Source organism: Dendrobium catenatum, unplaced genomic scaffold (genome assembly GCF_001605985.2).
Source record: "Dendrobium catenatum unplaced genomic scaffold, ASM160598v2 fragScaff_scaffold_586, whole genome shotgun sequence".
Classification (NCBI taxonomy): domain Eukaryota; kingdom Viridiplantae; phylum Streptophyta; class Magnoliopsida; order Asparagales; family Orchidaceae; genus Dendrobium; species Dendrobium catenatum.
The window spans coordinates 291,305-308,888 of NW_021319048.1; the positions used below are offsets into that span (position 1 = coordinate 291,305).

Here is a 17,584-nt window from a genome sequence, read left to right on the forward strand (position 1 = left end):
AATCATAATAATAAGACATAGATAAATAAAATTTATAATTAATATTAGTCAATTATAAATATTATAAATAATTGGATATTATTAAAATCTTATTTGAGTTAACAAACTTAAATTAAAAAATGAATAACCAAAACATTCATTAAATTTTAAGAGTATTTAGTTTTTGTCTTGTCAAATACTTTTCAAGATTAAACTACCTTAGGATTTCCTAATTTCAAATTTATTAGACTTATTAAATCCAATTTGAGTTAAATCCTACTTGTCAAGCTACTTTAAAAGAAGATTCAAAAAAACAAAAAGATAGATGGATGGGTGTTGCAAGTAGGGGAAGGGCCAAAAATATTTTTTAGAGGGAGTAAAAAATTTAGCCGCCAAAATGACTTCTAATTTGCTCGATGCAAGCTTTTAGAGAGGAGAGCAGTGGGCGAGCTCAGGCAGGCCGTAGCATTAGCACGGCTGGGACAACAACCTGTCGAGCGGCGAACGACGGCTTAGCAGTTGCGAGGCGAAAAGAGACACAGCAAGGCCAATTGCCAAAAAGCCTTAAGCAAACACATAATCGGATAGTTGCTCCTCCCTGCATTTCCATTTTGAAACCTTAAGCCAATTTTCCTTTTTGATTTTACAACTAATAGTAACTACATAGCTCTGAGAAAACCAAACTTCCTCTCATTTCTTTCTCGTTAGATATGGTAGATGCAACAATGAATAGTAAAAATGTATAAGAATTTCAGATCAGGCGCCTCTCCTAATAAAGTTCATAACCTGGGGAATGTTCAGTCTAAAAAGGAAGTTATGAAGAAGGGGTGAGGGAAGCAACCCAGCCAACACTGAAAGTAAATTCATAATCAAAGAATAAGTGTGAATTGCACTCATATTTCCTCATTAAAATAATCAAGATAAAACTTTTTGCAATGTCAAAATTGGTAGGGACTTCTATTATACTAGAGAATGTATCCATGATAATGCAAAAAAGGTATGGACTTAATGGGCAGCCTTGCCTCAAGCTAGAAGAAAAGGAGGAGAAGACTTCCAAAACATTGTCAATACATATAGAGAAATTGACATCAGACATGTAAGCTCTGATCCAATTAATAAACACATAAGGAAATCCTTTTTGGGCCATCTTGCCAAGCAGAAAGTTCCTAGAGACCATATCAAATGTCAAATTTGACACATAATAACTTTAGTTTCTCATTTTTTCTTAAACATCCTCAAAATATTAGAAGCAAGAATGATATTATCCATAGATAAATGTTTATTGATGAAACCAATTTGGCTAGGATGGATAATTAAGGACAAAATGGGTTTGAGATGAGTGACCAAGGCTTTGGCAATAATTTTATAGAAGGTGTTGCACAAAGAAATTGGCTTAAAATCCGTAAGGCTATTGGCATAAGGCTTCTTAGGGAACATAGCTAAAGCAGTGGCCTTAACACGTCTTGGGAGGTAGGATTTGGAGAAGAATGATTTCACAGCTCTGCAGACCATTTGTCCAAGAATTTGCCATCCTTTCTTGCAGAAATAAAAGCTAAACTCATCAGGGCTCAGGGCAGAAATGGAAGACCCATAAAAACAGCCCCTTTAATTTTCTCATCAGTAACAAGACATATCAGTGATTCAATGCATATTGGGGGAATGATGCTTCCAGGAGATAGAGAGATGATGTCTGAAGTGGCCAGAGGGGAAGAATTGTAGAGAGATTGTAAATGCTAGATGATAACATTTTTCCCCAGGGGTGACCGATCAGCAAGATCATAAAAGGCATTTAAAATTGCCTTCTTATATTAAAGTACCCTCTCCTCTTGAGTTTAGAATAAAGAAATTTCAAATCATCTTCACCATTTACAAGCCATTTAACCTTGGAACGTTGGATGGTCCAAGAGGACCAGGCAGCAACATAGTCAAACAAATCAGAATTAATGTTTTAAGGCTAATACACGAAGTGGGTTTAAGAGGGTTCCTCGTCTAACTTCTCTTGACAAGTTTGTTGTTGTGATTGGAGTATAGAAAGACGATTAGCTAAAAAATTAGTGGAAGACCAGTTTTTGACTTTATAGAGCATTTAAGGAGTTTAATTTTCTGGTACATATCAGAAATAGGATTCCTTTGGGGTGGAGTGGTAAAAACAACAATAAGATTGTCTCAATACTTATTGTAATTAACCCAGTAGTTTTTGTTAAAAAATATATGCTAGCTAGGGGTTGGAACATCAAAATTCAAGATAATATGACAGATTTTCGAGCAGGAATAGTTCAGCATTTTATAAAAGGACTGAGGGAATAAGTCCAACCAAGTTTCATTGACGAACACCCTATCCAACAAGTTAATATGAATGGGATTTTTAGCTCTCTAATTAAACCACGTGAAGAAATTCCCATTAGACACATGCTCTAACAAAGTAGTATAAAAAATTATGGCATTAAAAGGCTCCAACTTGCTGCGATAAATGGCATTGTCCCCCTCTTTTTCAAACTAAAACTTGCAACAATTAAAATCTTCCAAAACCACCCAAGGGATATTATTGTTGGGATTTATACTTCTCAAGTTATCCCACAAAACTAAGTTCTCTCTCTTCGAAGGAGTTAGAATCATATATCACAGACAAAAGGAAAGGGAAATTCGAGCCTGCATTGACAAGGCCCGAAATAGACTACTTGGTGAAATGGGAGGGGAAAAGCAAAAAGAGTCTGGATTCCAATTAATCCAAATGCAACCTGACTTGGCATAGTCAAAATCGTGATAAAAAGCTTCATTGTTAAAGATTTTGTGAACATAATAGAACCAAGGATCTAATAAAGTTGAATATTGGATCATATTCTCTGGAAGACAAATTATATTTAAACATTGATTTTTCACCAATTGCTTATAAAAAAAAAACATTCTCAAGGCTGCTAAAACCCCTAATATTCCAAGCTGTAATAGAGGGGAATGACATTAAGCTTTGGAAGAGTGGGAATGGCCTTTTTTAGGGGCTTTGGCTCTGGTGTTTTTATGGATTTGAGTTGTAAAAGACAAGGGGCTACCCAACAGGGCATTAGCAGCTTTAGGTAATATGGGGGTAGATTGGGTAGTGGGATGCTCCCCGAGTTCATTGGAAGGAAGGAGGAATGACTGAGGCAGTAGGAACTTTTTTTTTTAATAGTTAAAATATTTTTATTTTATTCTGAGGCAGTAGGATCTTGAAGAGAGGAAGGGTCAGCAGTTTGAAGTTCTTCAAAAGATTCCTTGAGAACATCAAACCAGTTGGGAGATAATACTTGATGCAAAATGATGATTTGAGAGGGTGGGAGGGCCTAAGAAGATATGATCTCCTTTGTACGATAGTTTAGGTTAGGATGGAGGTGTTACCGGAGACATGTATGTTAATGGATGGGTTGGATTTAGGTTGGTGCGAGAAAACTACAATTTCTTCCAATCTATGCATAGAGTTTTAAACTACACATTTCATGATACAAACCACAATAAACATAGTATTCTGCAGATTTTACACACAAAGAACTTAGTTTCAAACAACATGGATCTTTCTATAAACCCATTCAATGATTCATGAGGCTATCTAGTTAAATCTTGAAGAATAAGCATTCACAAGTAGGATAGTACTCAAACCAAACAAGTGCAGAAATTTAAGAATAAAATGAATGAATGTTGGCTAAATAACGTCATTTGGCAGACTAACTATCCAACAAGATTATTCATAAAAGAAAGAACAATGAGAGAAAGAAGAGTGGAAGAAGAATCAAGAAGAAGAGGAAGTTCACCACTTTCTCTTGCCTTTGGCCGAGCAAATCAGAAAATGATGGAGGCACGGACAAGACTAGGGCAGAGGAGTCGAAGCCGGAGTCCCTTGCACACGAGAGAAAGTGAGAACGAGAGCTTCAGCCCTTGGTGTCGCACGAAGCAGAGGGGGAGACGTTCGGTCCTAGGCTCGCGAATGGATAATCGGGAGAGGGAAAGGAGTTCGACCTGGAGGTGTTCGCGAATCATGGGAGAGGCCGTTCGCGAATTCCAGGAGAAAAGGGGCGTGGGGTTCGTTTTTTAACCGGCCTAACCGCCTCCCAAGCCTTCATGTTTTCAATGTATGCTAAATTACAATCTTATCCTTCTCTTGATTTCAAAATTAAAGGCATGAATTAAAGCATTATTTAGAGAGCGATTCAATGTCTGAGATTGAATTTGATTTTAATTTGAAAGTTTAAGAATTATTTAAAGGTTAATTTGAAATCTGCGAGCTAAAGGGAAATTGACCTCGAATAATGAGGTCAACAGCATACAGCAATGCCTTGTAAAAGGGACATCTCCCATTCGAATAGCTGACTAGGGATATATTCAAGTGATCAGAAGTAACAGAGATTTCATCCTGCGAAAAGGGAATGATCGCTTCAGGAGTGTGAAGAGGAACGACAGAAAAACCTTAGGAGAAGTTGTTTCGGGTCGAGATAACATGCTTCCAGTTGAATAAAGGGTTAATGGAGGAAGGGTCAACCAAAGATAGGAGGAAAATCTGAGAGGCTGGGATCCATCGAGAGGATCCTTGGCCACGCCAGAGGGGAGGAAGAAATTGTGGCCAAAGGTCAGAGGTTGGGGGAAGAGAGGCGGCTAGGACAAAAAATGTGAAAATCTAAAATTTAAATAATATGTTTTGGGCCGGGGCCAGATGTGCCCATGATTGCATGCCGCCAGATCTTATGAGATTTAAATATAATAGTTATGCATCTCTGGGAGATTAAAATATAATTTGGAAGGATAGATTTTCCAAATCATAAAGGACACTTGAAAATATAATTGTATAGTATAACCTAAAGGGATTCTTTTTATTGTTTAATATTGATCCTAAATCCTCTTAAATAGCAAAATTGACAAAAAAAAAAAAATCAAATTTTGTTTCCCTACCATTTTAGTTTAAATATGCTAGTCTTAAGAACACTACTAGTCCCATCAATCATTTATGCCATCTATGGTAATATTTCGTTATCATGCCTTCATTGTCATGGAGGATTTTGACAATGAGGATTTTGAATCATATTCGAACTAGCATGAACCAACAAATTTAAAGGGGCTTATAATTAAGCGCAATAATTTATTTTAAGTCATTTTTTGAATAATATTTGTCCATATATTATTTTGAATGATATATATCAAAATAAAAATGTAAGGATCTTATTAATAGTATTTAAGTATAAAAATAATTTTGAATGATATATGAAAAGTAAAAATATAAAGAGGGATATTTGTCAAAATGAAAGCATTACGTGGGATAAAAAAAAATCAAATTCTCATGTTTATAGCCTACGTGGGTTCTATTTCGACTTCCAATAAGTTCAAAATTTATATCACATTCAAATGCATCTAGTAACTTAAAGTATTTTTGAAAGAAAAATCAATATATATATTTCCACGCTGCAAGTTCCTCGTAATGCTTTCATTTTAACAAATATATAATAAACAAAAAGATAATTTTACATATTTCCTTTTAAATAAAGCAAAAATATTGATGCAAATTTAAAATTTTAAAGCACTTAAAAAATAAACTCATAACTTTCAAATATTATGTTAAAGATTAAATAAATCTAAAATCCGGAAAAATAGGAATATCATTCTAGTCACAATGATCCAAATGACAAGTAAAATGTTCAAATTTGAGCAAGTTTGGGGCATAAACTGGCCAAATTGGCTCAAATCAAAAGTTTCCCTTCCATTAAGCGAGAGGTCACACAATTAGGGCGACAAGACTCACTGCAACTTACTCGATTACTAATTAGGGATCATGTAACTAGTCTCCCTGACTTTCCTCGATGAATGGTGCATGCTTATCACAATAAAGTGTTTTGAATTTTGTATGGTTCATCCATTTATATATGAACTTCCAAGAGTTCCTACAACCTTTTATAGGCCTCTGATTAATGAGCAGTTTTTAAACATTATATTGCACTCAAGAGACAAATACTTTACTATAAAAATCATGGTTCATCGTATTATTTTTAGTGGCCCTAAATTTAACACATGAATGCTTCGGATAATTAAACAAACCACCAAAATGATATATTCCATTTGACAATTTAAGACGTTATTATTAGAGGCATCCACCAATAAGCCACCATCATTAGAACCTAGTCAACCACTCAAGCTAGCCTAGGTTAGTCCATTGGAATAGCCATGGTGTGGACTAACTACCTTCCAATCAAGGGAGGCATAACTAGAACCATCTCATGAGTGCAAATTTCAAAGATGTTGGTAAAAAATATCAAAATGTTTAATATATAATACACTTAATTCTACATGTTCTAAACATCTAAAATTGATAAAAATCCTAAAATTATATAGAATGACATAGCTTTAATTTTGTATTAATAAACAACCAATCATTCAATGTTCTCAAATTTTCATTACCTTCTCTAGTTGCTAACCAGCTCTAAGTCACCAAATTTTTCTTTCCTTTTGGAAACTGTAAGAGCAAAGCTGTGCTTGTTTTTCAAATTTTGTTTCAGTTCTTTTAGGAAACCTGAGAACTGTATTCGGTTTTTCTAAGAGATTTTCATTTTGCAAATCAATCTCTCTCTTGGAAAGCAAACTATAAAGGCGCCATTCTTTGGTAGAAAGAATCTACATTTGCAAATTCCAAAACTCGGCCAATAAAAAAGAGAGAGCGGCAATCAGAAATCATTTTTCCACTGCATATTTGTTCCTTTTGACAAACCTTTTGGGAGAAAACACAATTGCAAATCTTCCAAAGTGTGTTTCTTGACCTAAGTTTTGTCTACATTTGGGAGCTTTGCAAAATCTTTTGAATGTATAGATATTATCATGTTTTAATTACATCATAATATATGAAATTATTCTGTGCGGATACAGACACTGTCTGGATACGAATCAAAATGCGCCACGTCACCCGTTTGCAGTGTACCGTTGTGTACCGGGTGATGTGTCGCATTCTGATTCACCTTTGAATGGTCCGATATCCGCGCAGAATAATTTCTCCATAATATAAGGCTTTTTGATAGTGAGTTTTAGACTGATCAAGCACTTGATTGCATTTTTGGTCTGATAAAAATCTGAAAAAAGAATATTTTTCTCATTTCCATCACATTTTCCTTAGTACTTTAAAACATTTCATTGATCAAAGAGATGGCATATTGTCTTCACATCCAGAGAACTTATTGATCAAAGCCAGTAATTGTAGTGAGTTAATAAGTAATGTAGTCATAATTGACATGCATCTACTACTGCCTGCTTAAAGTTGCTATTATTTGGTGCAAGAAGGACATCAACAGGAGCGCAACAAGCATGATCTTCAATGATGAAATTTCTCGGGAGTCTAAAATCATTGAAAAATCCGTTTTAAATGAATTCAATATGAGCCTTAAGTTTAGGATTTTGTTGTCCTTATTAAGCTAAGTGTTGCATAAATGAGAATGCTTAGATGGATGAGTTGTTTTTTACTCTTAGAGATAGAATGTGAAACGAGTATATATATGAAAATATTTGATTAGCTCTAGTGGCATATAACATTAGAGAGAGTTGCCTTAGACTATTTGGTCACATAAAACATAAGCTTTTCGATGATCCGATTAGGAGAGTAGATGTATTAGATCTAGCATATGTTAAGAAAGGTGGAGGTAGACCTAAAAAATATGATTAGGAAATATTAGAAATGACATTTTCTTATTAGATTTAAAAGAGCATTTGACTTAACAGGACACAATGAGAAAAAAAGATTCATATAGCCGGCCAAAGATTCATATAGCTGACCCCACGTATCGTGATAAAGGCTTGTTGTTATTGTTCTTGAGATTTTTTTGTCCTTATCTAAAATATTATTTATGTTTATTCACAATAGATGATAGAAATTGATTCCTTGTATAACTAAATCTGATTGGATGATGATTGCCCATGGTTTAGCCTACTAAATCAATGATATGTCTTGGTATCAAAAATAGCCCACGAATAGGATGAATTCAGCACAAATAAATTTTATTGCTAGAAAAATAAATAACAAGAAGCAAGATACAATTGATCCTCAATTTGAGAGGAGGACCGATCTCTCCTAAATCTCAAGACGTCGCTAGAGACCAAGCAACAAGACACTACGAAAAATAGAACTCTTGCAAAACAATAACATAACACTAACTCTCCCCTTTCTCTCTTATTTAAAGCCTTCACAAAAATAAGCCCCCAAGATCCCCAATTCAACCGCTCCCCCCTCCACTTGCCTAAACCAGAATTCTACTTTAGGTGAGGGATCACCTTCAATCACAACTCCACCCCCAAAATGAGCACTTAGAGATAAGCGAATCACAAAATAGTGAGCAGAGGGCCAATGATTTGAATATGAACATTTCAGAACAAATTTTATAATATCCAGCCCAAAATGTACTTGTCGCTAGTGGATGAATCTAAGGGGAATGGCTATATTGGCATTTAGGTCCTCTGTGGTGGCAGTAACAATGAGAATATTGCTCAAGGGAGCATAGGCCAGTTTAACTTTGTTAAGCTACTTCAAGAACATTCAAACTTTGGCTGGCTAGTTTGCGCATCTGTAGACTCCATGATGCCAAATGCACAGTGCACTAGATCATTTAAGGGACTATAACACTAGTCTAAGCTTGCTTAAGAGCTAATTTAGTTGAACCAAGCGAAATTGGGCATTGTTAAACAAATTTGAGCCACCTGAAATTCATAATGACTTCAAAGTTGTAATTGAGATATGAATTTCTACAACCATACCTCTATATTCTGACATGCACTAAGTTCTGCTTGTGCAACTAGCTTAAATCTATAAACAAAGTTATAAAGAATGCGGAGAAGAAATACAATCATGTCATAAGGGTCCTAGGCTTTGTGTTTGGATCCTTAGCTCTCTAAGAGCATCTCCAACCAAACGTCAAACATGTGTATGGCATCGTTCGGTCACTCCAGCGGAACGCCAAAGCTTCCGCTATTTGCTTGCGGGTGAACAGTGGCATTGCACTGTTCACCAAGGCGATTTTTCTGTCTCAATCGGATTTGCCGAAGAAACACATCAAAGAGGAGAAAGACGGTTACCTTCATAGAAGCCCGTAAAATGGAGTTCGATTGGAGGATGAATCATAATATTTTTGAGTTTCACTACATTTTTTAGTGAAAATTAGATTTTCGGTTGGAGATGCTCTAAACAATGAAGGTGAGAATTTGAGCACATCAATTATTAATTTCTAATAATTATGATTAAATTTCTCAATGCCCACAGTAAAATGATTACAGTTTAGAGAGCACCTTTCACATGACTAGATTTTGTGTATGAAATTCAAGTGAGGGAAAGATAGAGAAGCTTACTAGTGCTCCAACTTTGAAGCCCTAATGGATTGAATTTTCCTGTAACCACAACAGAAATCAACAATTTTTCTCTTTTACCATTGCTAGTTTGCTTTCTCTCAAAAACGCTCATTTGCTTTCTCTCAAATATCTTGCATCCTCATCAAATTACAGAGGTTCTGTTCAAAATTTCACTTTTTTCTGAATAAACCACAGGTTATAATAAAAATGCAGATGAAAACTTCGATAAATATATCAAGAAACACAGTTCCATATAGTATTAGCTGAATCACTATTGTGATTGTCCCAGTCAATTTACTAAGAAAGTGATAAATGAACAATTTCAGATATTTGCAGCATGAAAAAATTATATGAAAAGATTACACGTCCACGTTTGTAAATCACTCCAGCGTTCAATCAGGAAGTATAATTCTAAACAAATTCTTTGCTCTTCAGTTTAGCAATAGGAAATTGATTTTAGGCCTGTTAAATGCCAATATGACTGTTTCACAATCATCCTAAATGAAAATTTTGCAAAGGTGGTTTTTTTTTTTTGTGAACTGCAAGCATTTTGATTAAATAGAAAGCTGTTTCTAAAATTTATAAAACAACAATCAAAATATTTTGCTCAATAAAAACAATTATCTTGTAGCTTAATCACAATAAATTAATCTCTTTCCATTCCTCACTGCTATGAATACATAAGATCTCACAAGCATAATTAGAAGTATAAAACAGGATCACAACCGCTTCTACTTTCGATCAAAATAAATAATTAAAATAAAGTCACAATAAATAATATAATATCGAACAGCATAATCAATGGCAGCAATTTTCAGCTTAATAATTCTAATAGACCATTAACCAGAACCATTGGACCTCCCTTGCTACCAAAAGACCCGACTGGCGTCTGTTACCTCAGTTGCCGCTAGATCAATCAGCGTAGAGCGGTGGCGTCCGCGGGGACGGCAGATGCGGTAGCAAACAGTGGCGGCGCGTCTCGTCCGCCGAGATCCATCGATGACTTCATCGACAAGGACGGCGCCGCAAACCGGGAGGAGAAGTCACGGAACCCGGCGTCGGCGTCGGGGCTTTCGTCGAAGTTGAGGGCATAACTAAGGGGATCGTACTGAAACCTCACGCCGAGCCTCGTGCTGCCGCCCAGATGCCGAGAGTTCTTATTAAATCGTCGGATGAAGGTTTTCCACCGCGGTCCGGCGATAAGTTCCGACCAATCCCGGATCTTCAACGACGCCTCGGTCAAACACCCGGTGGCGCCGGAGCGATCGGATGCTTGAATCCGCTCCCACCAATCGGCCGACGTGGAAGCCGATGTGCGCCGGCGAGACCACGGAGCGACGAAGCAGCAGCAGCCGCGTTTATCGAACATGAGATCTGCCTCCTCTGGCAAACTTTCGTCGTAGTCCGCTCGGTTCTCCGACGAGTCCATTGATGGCGAATCACGAGGCTTGATTTGAAAATTGAAAGGTTTGGGAGAGGGAGATCGAGCTGACCCTAATCGTCTTCTCCTATCTCTCCTCTCTCCCAAAGATCTAAGAGGAGGATAGGAGAGAAATGGAACGCGTGATGACGGAAGAGTCTAGAGTTAAAAAGGACGTCAATGGTGGATATCCGATGGCGTGGGCCGCCTTAAGGATGCCGAGAGCAGAAGTAACGGCTGCGGGCCACTCGTAAACCAGCCGCCAGCAGACGCCAGCTCTTTCTCCCCTGGATTAGAAAACTGTTTTACACACAACTCTCTTTGGTCTATTGGTTGAAAGCTTAGGCTTCCAACTAATTATTATAATAAAATAATAAAATTAATACAAAATTAGAAGATAAATAATAATTTATTATTTATATATGAAAGTGAGATATAATCTTTAAATATTTTCAATATTTTTGTACTTATAATTATGAATATGATATATATAATTTAAATGTTTTCATATTTATTGCGTCCTAAAATATTTGCAATGGTAGAAAGATATATAGTTAGGGAAAGGTGCAAGAGTCATAAGAAACACCAAAAATGTTATATGGAAGCTCCTTAAAAGAAGAAAAAAAAACATATGGTCTAACCTAGTAAAAATGATTCTATTCGTGCATATTGTTGATAACAAATGAAGTCCTTCATTGGGGGAAATGTCTTGACTAGATATAGCAAATACATCATATATAACACATTACATGGTGGGAGTTGGGAGAATTTACTGATATGATAGTTGTTCTCAAGAGAGTGTTAATTTGTTAGTTTTGGTTGACGGGATCGTAGTTGTTAGGCAATGGAGGTCGGAGGGACCTCAGTTCGCGTGCGACGAAAGTCATATGGATCGTAGTAGGCAAACGACGGAGGTTAGAGGGATAATAGTAGGTGGGCGATGCTGGTTAGAGTGGTTGTCGATGATAGTTGGGCTGAGGTCCCGCATCGATCAACTGGCGGATGAAGGTCCAACAATGGATGGGTCATGGTCCAACAACAATCGGTGACCAAGCAGAGGTCAGGCGATGGTTGGCGACAGTTAGCGGCAATGCGGAGGTCCTATGGAAGTCGGTGGATGGGTGGAGGTCCGGTGGCAGTAGGTTGCTAGGTGGCAGCAGGCAAACGGGTGGAGATCCGACGACGATGGGCTGCCGGCCTGAGGTCCAGTAATAGTCGATAGACAATTGGTGGTTTTGCGATGGTCAGCAGACGGGCGTTGGTCTAGTGATGGTTGACGGAAGTTCGCTAGTGGTGGTACTTGGGTAGAGCATTAGGATCCTTGAAACCTAATAACTATCGCCAATCTCCAGCCAAGGGGTCCAAGCTACCAAAGGTCTAAGCCCTATTTTCATGTGGGAAGATAGTGTATATTTATATATTTTGATAGAAACATGCCTAGTAATTTGGAGAAGATCAATGACCAATTTAGAGCGCTCCATCAAACGACCAATACCGATTCTCTCGATTATAAAATGTTCATCAAACATTTAAATGTCATAATGATATCAAAATTAAGCGATCTTGGGCTCATTGAATTCATCTAGTTGAGCCAGTCGATTCAACTATAAGCATATTATATTTGGATATCATTTGGTCATCCAATTAATGCTCTTAAGCTTTCAAATGTGTTTCGCTCCCTTGATTTGGACCTATTTGAGCTTGGATTAGACAAATTTTGGTGTCGTTCGGTTCTTCTCGTTGAGTCGTTCAAATTGATTATAAGTTTGCAGAAATTGGACTTTGGATGGTTCCACATTTAATTTCAAAAAAATTCAGCTTGAATATGCCTCGAGATTCATGACAATTTTTGGTGACGTATAAATATTACTATTTTTTAAATGAGTAATATTACATGTCATTTATGGAGTCGAGCTTGAGCCGGCTTACAAGTCATTTTGACTCACTTGCACCCCTAACCACATGCAGATTTGGATTAAAATTTGATTAAGGTATTAAACCAATTTTCATCTTTTTTTAATAATGTAAATATTTTCATTTAAAATGCATTTGGTACTTATTTGGACGCAATTTAAAATTTAGTAAAAACTGTTTTATGATTTATTTAATTGGCTTAAATATAAAATATATTTTTAAATAATAATTTTGTCGCATATTATTTTCGTTATTATGTCATGTTTGAAATGTTCGAAGAAGACTTCGCCTGAGATATGATTGATTTTGAGGGAGTCCAAGTATAAATTAAGAGCTTAGAGGTTGTGAGAAGACTAGGAAATGAAGAGTTTCATTACACCAAATAAGATGAGAAATCTTTAAAAATTTCTTCTATTTCAATTTAATTTCATTTATCTATGGTCAAATACTGATTTCGTTTTGCTTCTCCCGATCGTCTAATTTGATCAACTTGACCCTTTTCTCTACCCCGGCCTCTCACTTCGTTTTGTATCATCTCTTGAATGAAGACACACGATAGGCCCGACTTTCAAAAATGTCCACCACTGACCCTTCTTCTTTCCGGGTCTTGATTTGTCGCTAGATGGAGTTCTTGTAAGTCAAGCTATTACTTCACATTTGTGCTCAACGGCGAGCTCTATCAGGGCTCATATTAGGGCAATGGTTGATCATTTTTTCGTGTTTGGGCATGAATAATCTTTGTCTCACTTATATTCTTATTGTATTTTACATGCACCTAAACATCACAATATTATGATCATTTTAATAGGGATTCATTTGAAGCCTACCCTAAACACCATGAGTCTAAGGCCTCCATGAGGTTCATGGGGACTCCGGTTACAAATCATAGACCACAAGTAAGCATCCCCTATAGCTAAAGGATTTGATTCATATGGACTAAAATAAATTGCTAAAAGGCATCACATCTCAAATAAGTTGTTATCTGATTAGAGAGAACAACTAATGGGGACTACACCCAAGACATTGTAGACCTTAGGAAAGCTTTTCTTTATTATTGTAGAGGATAAGGAAACACACTTGTTTCATTATTTTCTCTCTTTATTTATTAGCCACTTACATAGAGCATAAAATAGTAGCACATATGAAGTGTTGATCAATTCCTAATATAATATGTGATGGCATGTTATTCACCAAAATTAAACTCTATCTTATATAGTGGCATGATAAACGGTTGCATTGTTTCATATGATGGCATTAAGGCTTTGTTAGAGCTGGCTTTCTTACTGCTTTGTAAAGTTATTTTTTATTACGAAAATATCTGGAAAACAGAGAAAAAGCAATGGTTAAAAGTTGTCTCAAACAAAACCTAAATTTGTGTGACACATTGATAAGGACCAAGGGATGGGATAATAATTTGAACTTTAAAAAATTATATTAAGTGATTTATTTATGCATGGAGCGTTGAGCCTTTTGGTTAAGTGAGGTGAGTAGGTTTGATGGGCACATTGACACATTGATATGATATTTGGACTCTCATATGAGAGTGTAGATTTGGACTCTCTCATATAAGAGGTGGAGAGTAGATTAGAACTCAAATATATCATAGATTAATAATAATAAAACAAAAGAACCTTTATTTGAAACTAAATGCCACTGCATTTTACTATGGCTTTATTTCAGAAAACTTTTTATTATTTTCTAAAGTAAATTTTAATATAAAATTAAAAAAAAAAATTGCTTTAAAAAATAACAAAAAATAGCCCCAGGCGAAGCCTAAAAGTAATGCTATAAATTTTGAAACAAATTTGTCTAACTAATTTTAAATGCTCTCTTCATAGGAACTGGAAAATGAAAATGTGGTCATAAAAATTCACTTAATTTATGTGAAATCTTTTAAATTTAATGTACAAATTTTTAAGTATAACATTATTCAGAAAATTTGATGTGACACAACTCATCTTGATCTATTCGTTAAGAATTTTTAGCTACCAATCATTGATTGCGTGGGAGACATGGACCGCTATGCAAGTACAACCTTCAAACTTGGTATTGAATATTAGAAATCTATTCATTAATAGGATTTCGCAAACCATAATCAGATGGATGATTTAAATCTACTTCAAAATCTTTTGATAATTCTTTTACCATGCAACTTCTTTTCTTATTTTGCTCTTCGTCATTTTTTTTTTCTCACCTAAAGTCATCGATAAGCTTGATTTTAAAAACTTCTTAAAATATCTTTCTATAAATTTTTTGTCAGTTTGGATTATCTAAACAAGAAAGTAATAATCTAGTCAGTATTTTGACAAAGAAACATTTTATCAAACACCACAAGAGCCTATCAATTACAATTCAATTTCATAAAAGGATAAACAAAATATGACTAAAAAATTAATATAAACTTCATTTTTCATTAGGAAGTCAATTTTTTCTCTAATCACAGATTAAAAATCTGAACAAAAACTGTCCAGAAAAAAGTACTAAATTAAAAAAAATGATTCATGACAGATTCATTATTTGGTAGAAGTTTGTTTATCTAAAATATCGTTAAATAAAAAAAAAGTAAAAAAAAATGTCCCAATATGACATAAATGGATGATTTACTGCTTCCAAGAGAAGAAAAGACTAGGCCAAAACTGCATTTGTTCAGCTTTAAAGCCCGTGAGGGCTGAAATTGGAGACCCTATATTGAAATAAATCAGCTTTTTTAGGGGGGCACGTGCCCCCCCTTGCCCCTCCCTCTCTCCGCCCATGCCAATCAATAGTTTTTGGGTTTGAGTCTTTGTGTTTGTGACGTGTGTATTAATTTGTCTTAGTTAATTAAAAAAAAAAAGTTCTGTGGGTTTCGTCGATTCAAGTTGTAACAAGTAACAACAGCCTAGGCTGTAATCCGGCAAAATAGGCTGTTTGTTTTCATTATTTTTTCTTATTTTTCAATGTCTCTAGTAGATAAGCGCCAGCATATTTTGCCAATTGCCGTCTAATCAAGCCTAGCGAACCCAACTAGTTTGTAATACAGCAAATTAAAGTGTTCAATTTTCAATTTTCAATTTTCAATTTTCAATTTGCCGTCCAAGTGCAAGATTGTAAATATGTTATATATACTTCAGGTTAAATGTGTAAATATAATGCCTTTGGCCCTTTGGCCCTTTGGCGTATGCAAATTCTCTCCTATTTTTAAAATTCATTATTCACATGGGCGGCTCAATCAAACAACTAGATGACTGGCGTTGAAAATTCTCGTGTTGCGAGTCTTTTCCAAAATTTACATCTTACTTTGTCAATTAATAGGAAAATTTTAAATTTATATGCCCTCAAATTTAAATTTTTCTTTCAAATCAATATTAATTCGAGCAAATTTCGCATACGGTTGATAGGTTATTCATAAGACTTATTAGATAGCTGAAATTTATTTGAACACTGAATTGAATATATGTTCGACCTTTTCATCAAAAATAAATTGCTATGATAGAACATAGGTTCAATTAAGTATTTGAATAGATTCTAGTAAGGTACTTAAAATATTTATTTTTTATAAATAGTTGAATCTTATTTGAATCGAAGACAACTTGACGAAAGATAGGGGCAGATCCAGCTTCCTTTTTCAGAGTGGATAAAAATTTAATTAATTAGACGACAATAACAATAATAATAATAATAAAACATAAAATAGTAATAATAATAAAATAAACATTTTAAAATAATTTAACCAACATAATATTATCAAATTTATAAGAGAAAATTTTCTTATTTATCTTCCAATTTAATATTGATTTTAGTAATAATATAAGTTGGAATATAATCATATATGTGATGCTGAAGCTAAACCCTAACTTAGGAACAATTATTAGGTCAAGTGTCCTGACACAGCTTTACATTCGGACTCCCATAACATGTCGCCATGTGCTCTTACTCTTTACCACGCGGCCTGAAGACCCGACTCGGACAGGAACCCGGGATTGCTATGTTCACGTATTGCTCGGTATTGTTATGTATTGCTTGGCAATAACAAAAAATACCGCTCTGTCAAGGCCAATACTGAGCAATACCTAACAAAACCGGGTATTGCTCGGTATTGATCTTCACAGAATGATATTTCTCGTTATTGCCGAGCAAAATCGACCAATACCTAGCAATACAGAGCAATACCTAGCAATACACGAACTTATCAATCCCGGGTCCGTTCCGGATCGGGTTGTCGGGCCGCGCAGTAAAGAGTAAGAACACGTGACACTATTTCACTAGCGTCCGAACGTAGAGCTACGTCAGGTTACCTGACCAAATAAAAGTTTCTAACTTAGAGAAAAAAATAATAAATAAGTTTAATGTTATCTAACTTAAGAAAAAAAAATAGAATTAAACCATAAATTATGCATAATATTTAATGGATTTAACAATCGCTCCAGTACAGATCATAAATCAATAAAAAATAACTTGATATTAATGCAATGCAATAAAAATAATTAAGAAAATAGCCAACAAAACATATGATTTATTTGTATACAAAATATAAATTTTTTCTCTTATTTATTAGAATTCCATTTAAACCCAACTTATAAATCATAAGACATTTTTTTTTCCATTGGATAAAGTTTCACTCATATTTATACAAACTAGAAAGTAAGTATATTACCTTTTTGTGTTGTCTTCAGCCAATGCTTCTTCCTATCCAATTCCCCCCCAAAAAAATGCTTCTTCCTATCCCTAAGTGACGGGCAAAATAGTTTTTTTAGGGTGGTCAAAACTCCAAATTAACCTCCATAAAGACTTTTTTTTATTCTTTGAGGGTGGGCCCACCCTAGGCTATATGGGGATCCGCCCAAGACGATAGATGAAAGGGTTGAACATATGGTTGATTAAATGTTCAAATGTGATCGAATAAGGTTTTAAAATGCATTATTAAAAAAAAAAATATTATAAAAAATTTTAAACTTATTA

General features: G+C 35.2%; 1 protein-coding gene across 1 annotated transcript; it reads right to left on the reverse strand.

Moving 5' to 3' along the window:
* Positions 1-9,913: 9,913 nt before the first annotated feature.
* On the reverse strand, positions 9,914-10,922 carry LOC110115309. The gene has a single exon (XM_020848503.2). It carries the CDS (start codon positions 10,739-10,741, stop codon positions 10,229-10,231), a length of 513 nt encoding a protein of 170 aa, XP_020704162.1. The 5' UTR covers positions 10,742-10,922; the 3' UTR covers positions 9,914-10,228.
* Between the last annotated feature and the right edge of the window lie 6,662 nt (positions 10,923-17,584).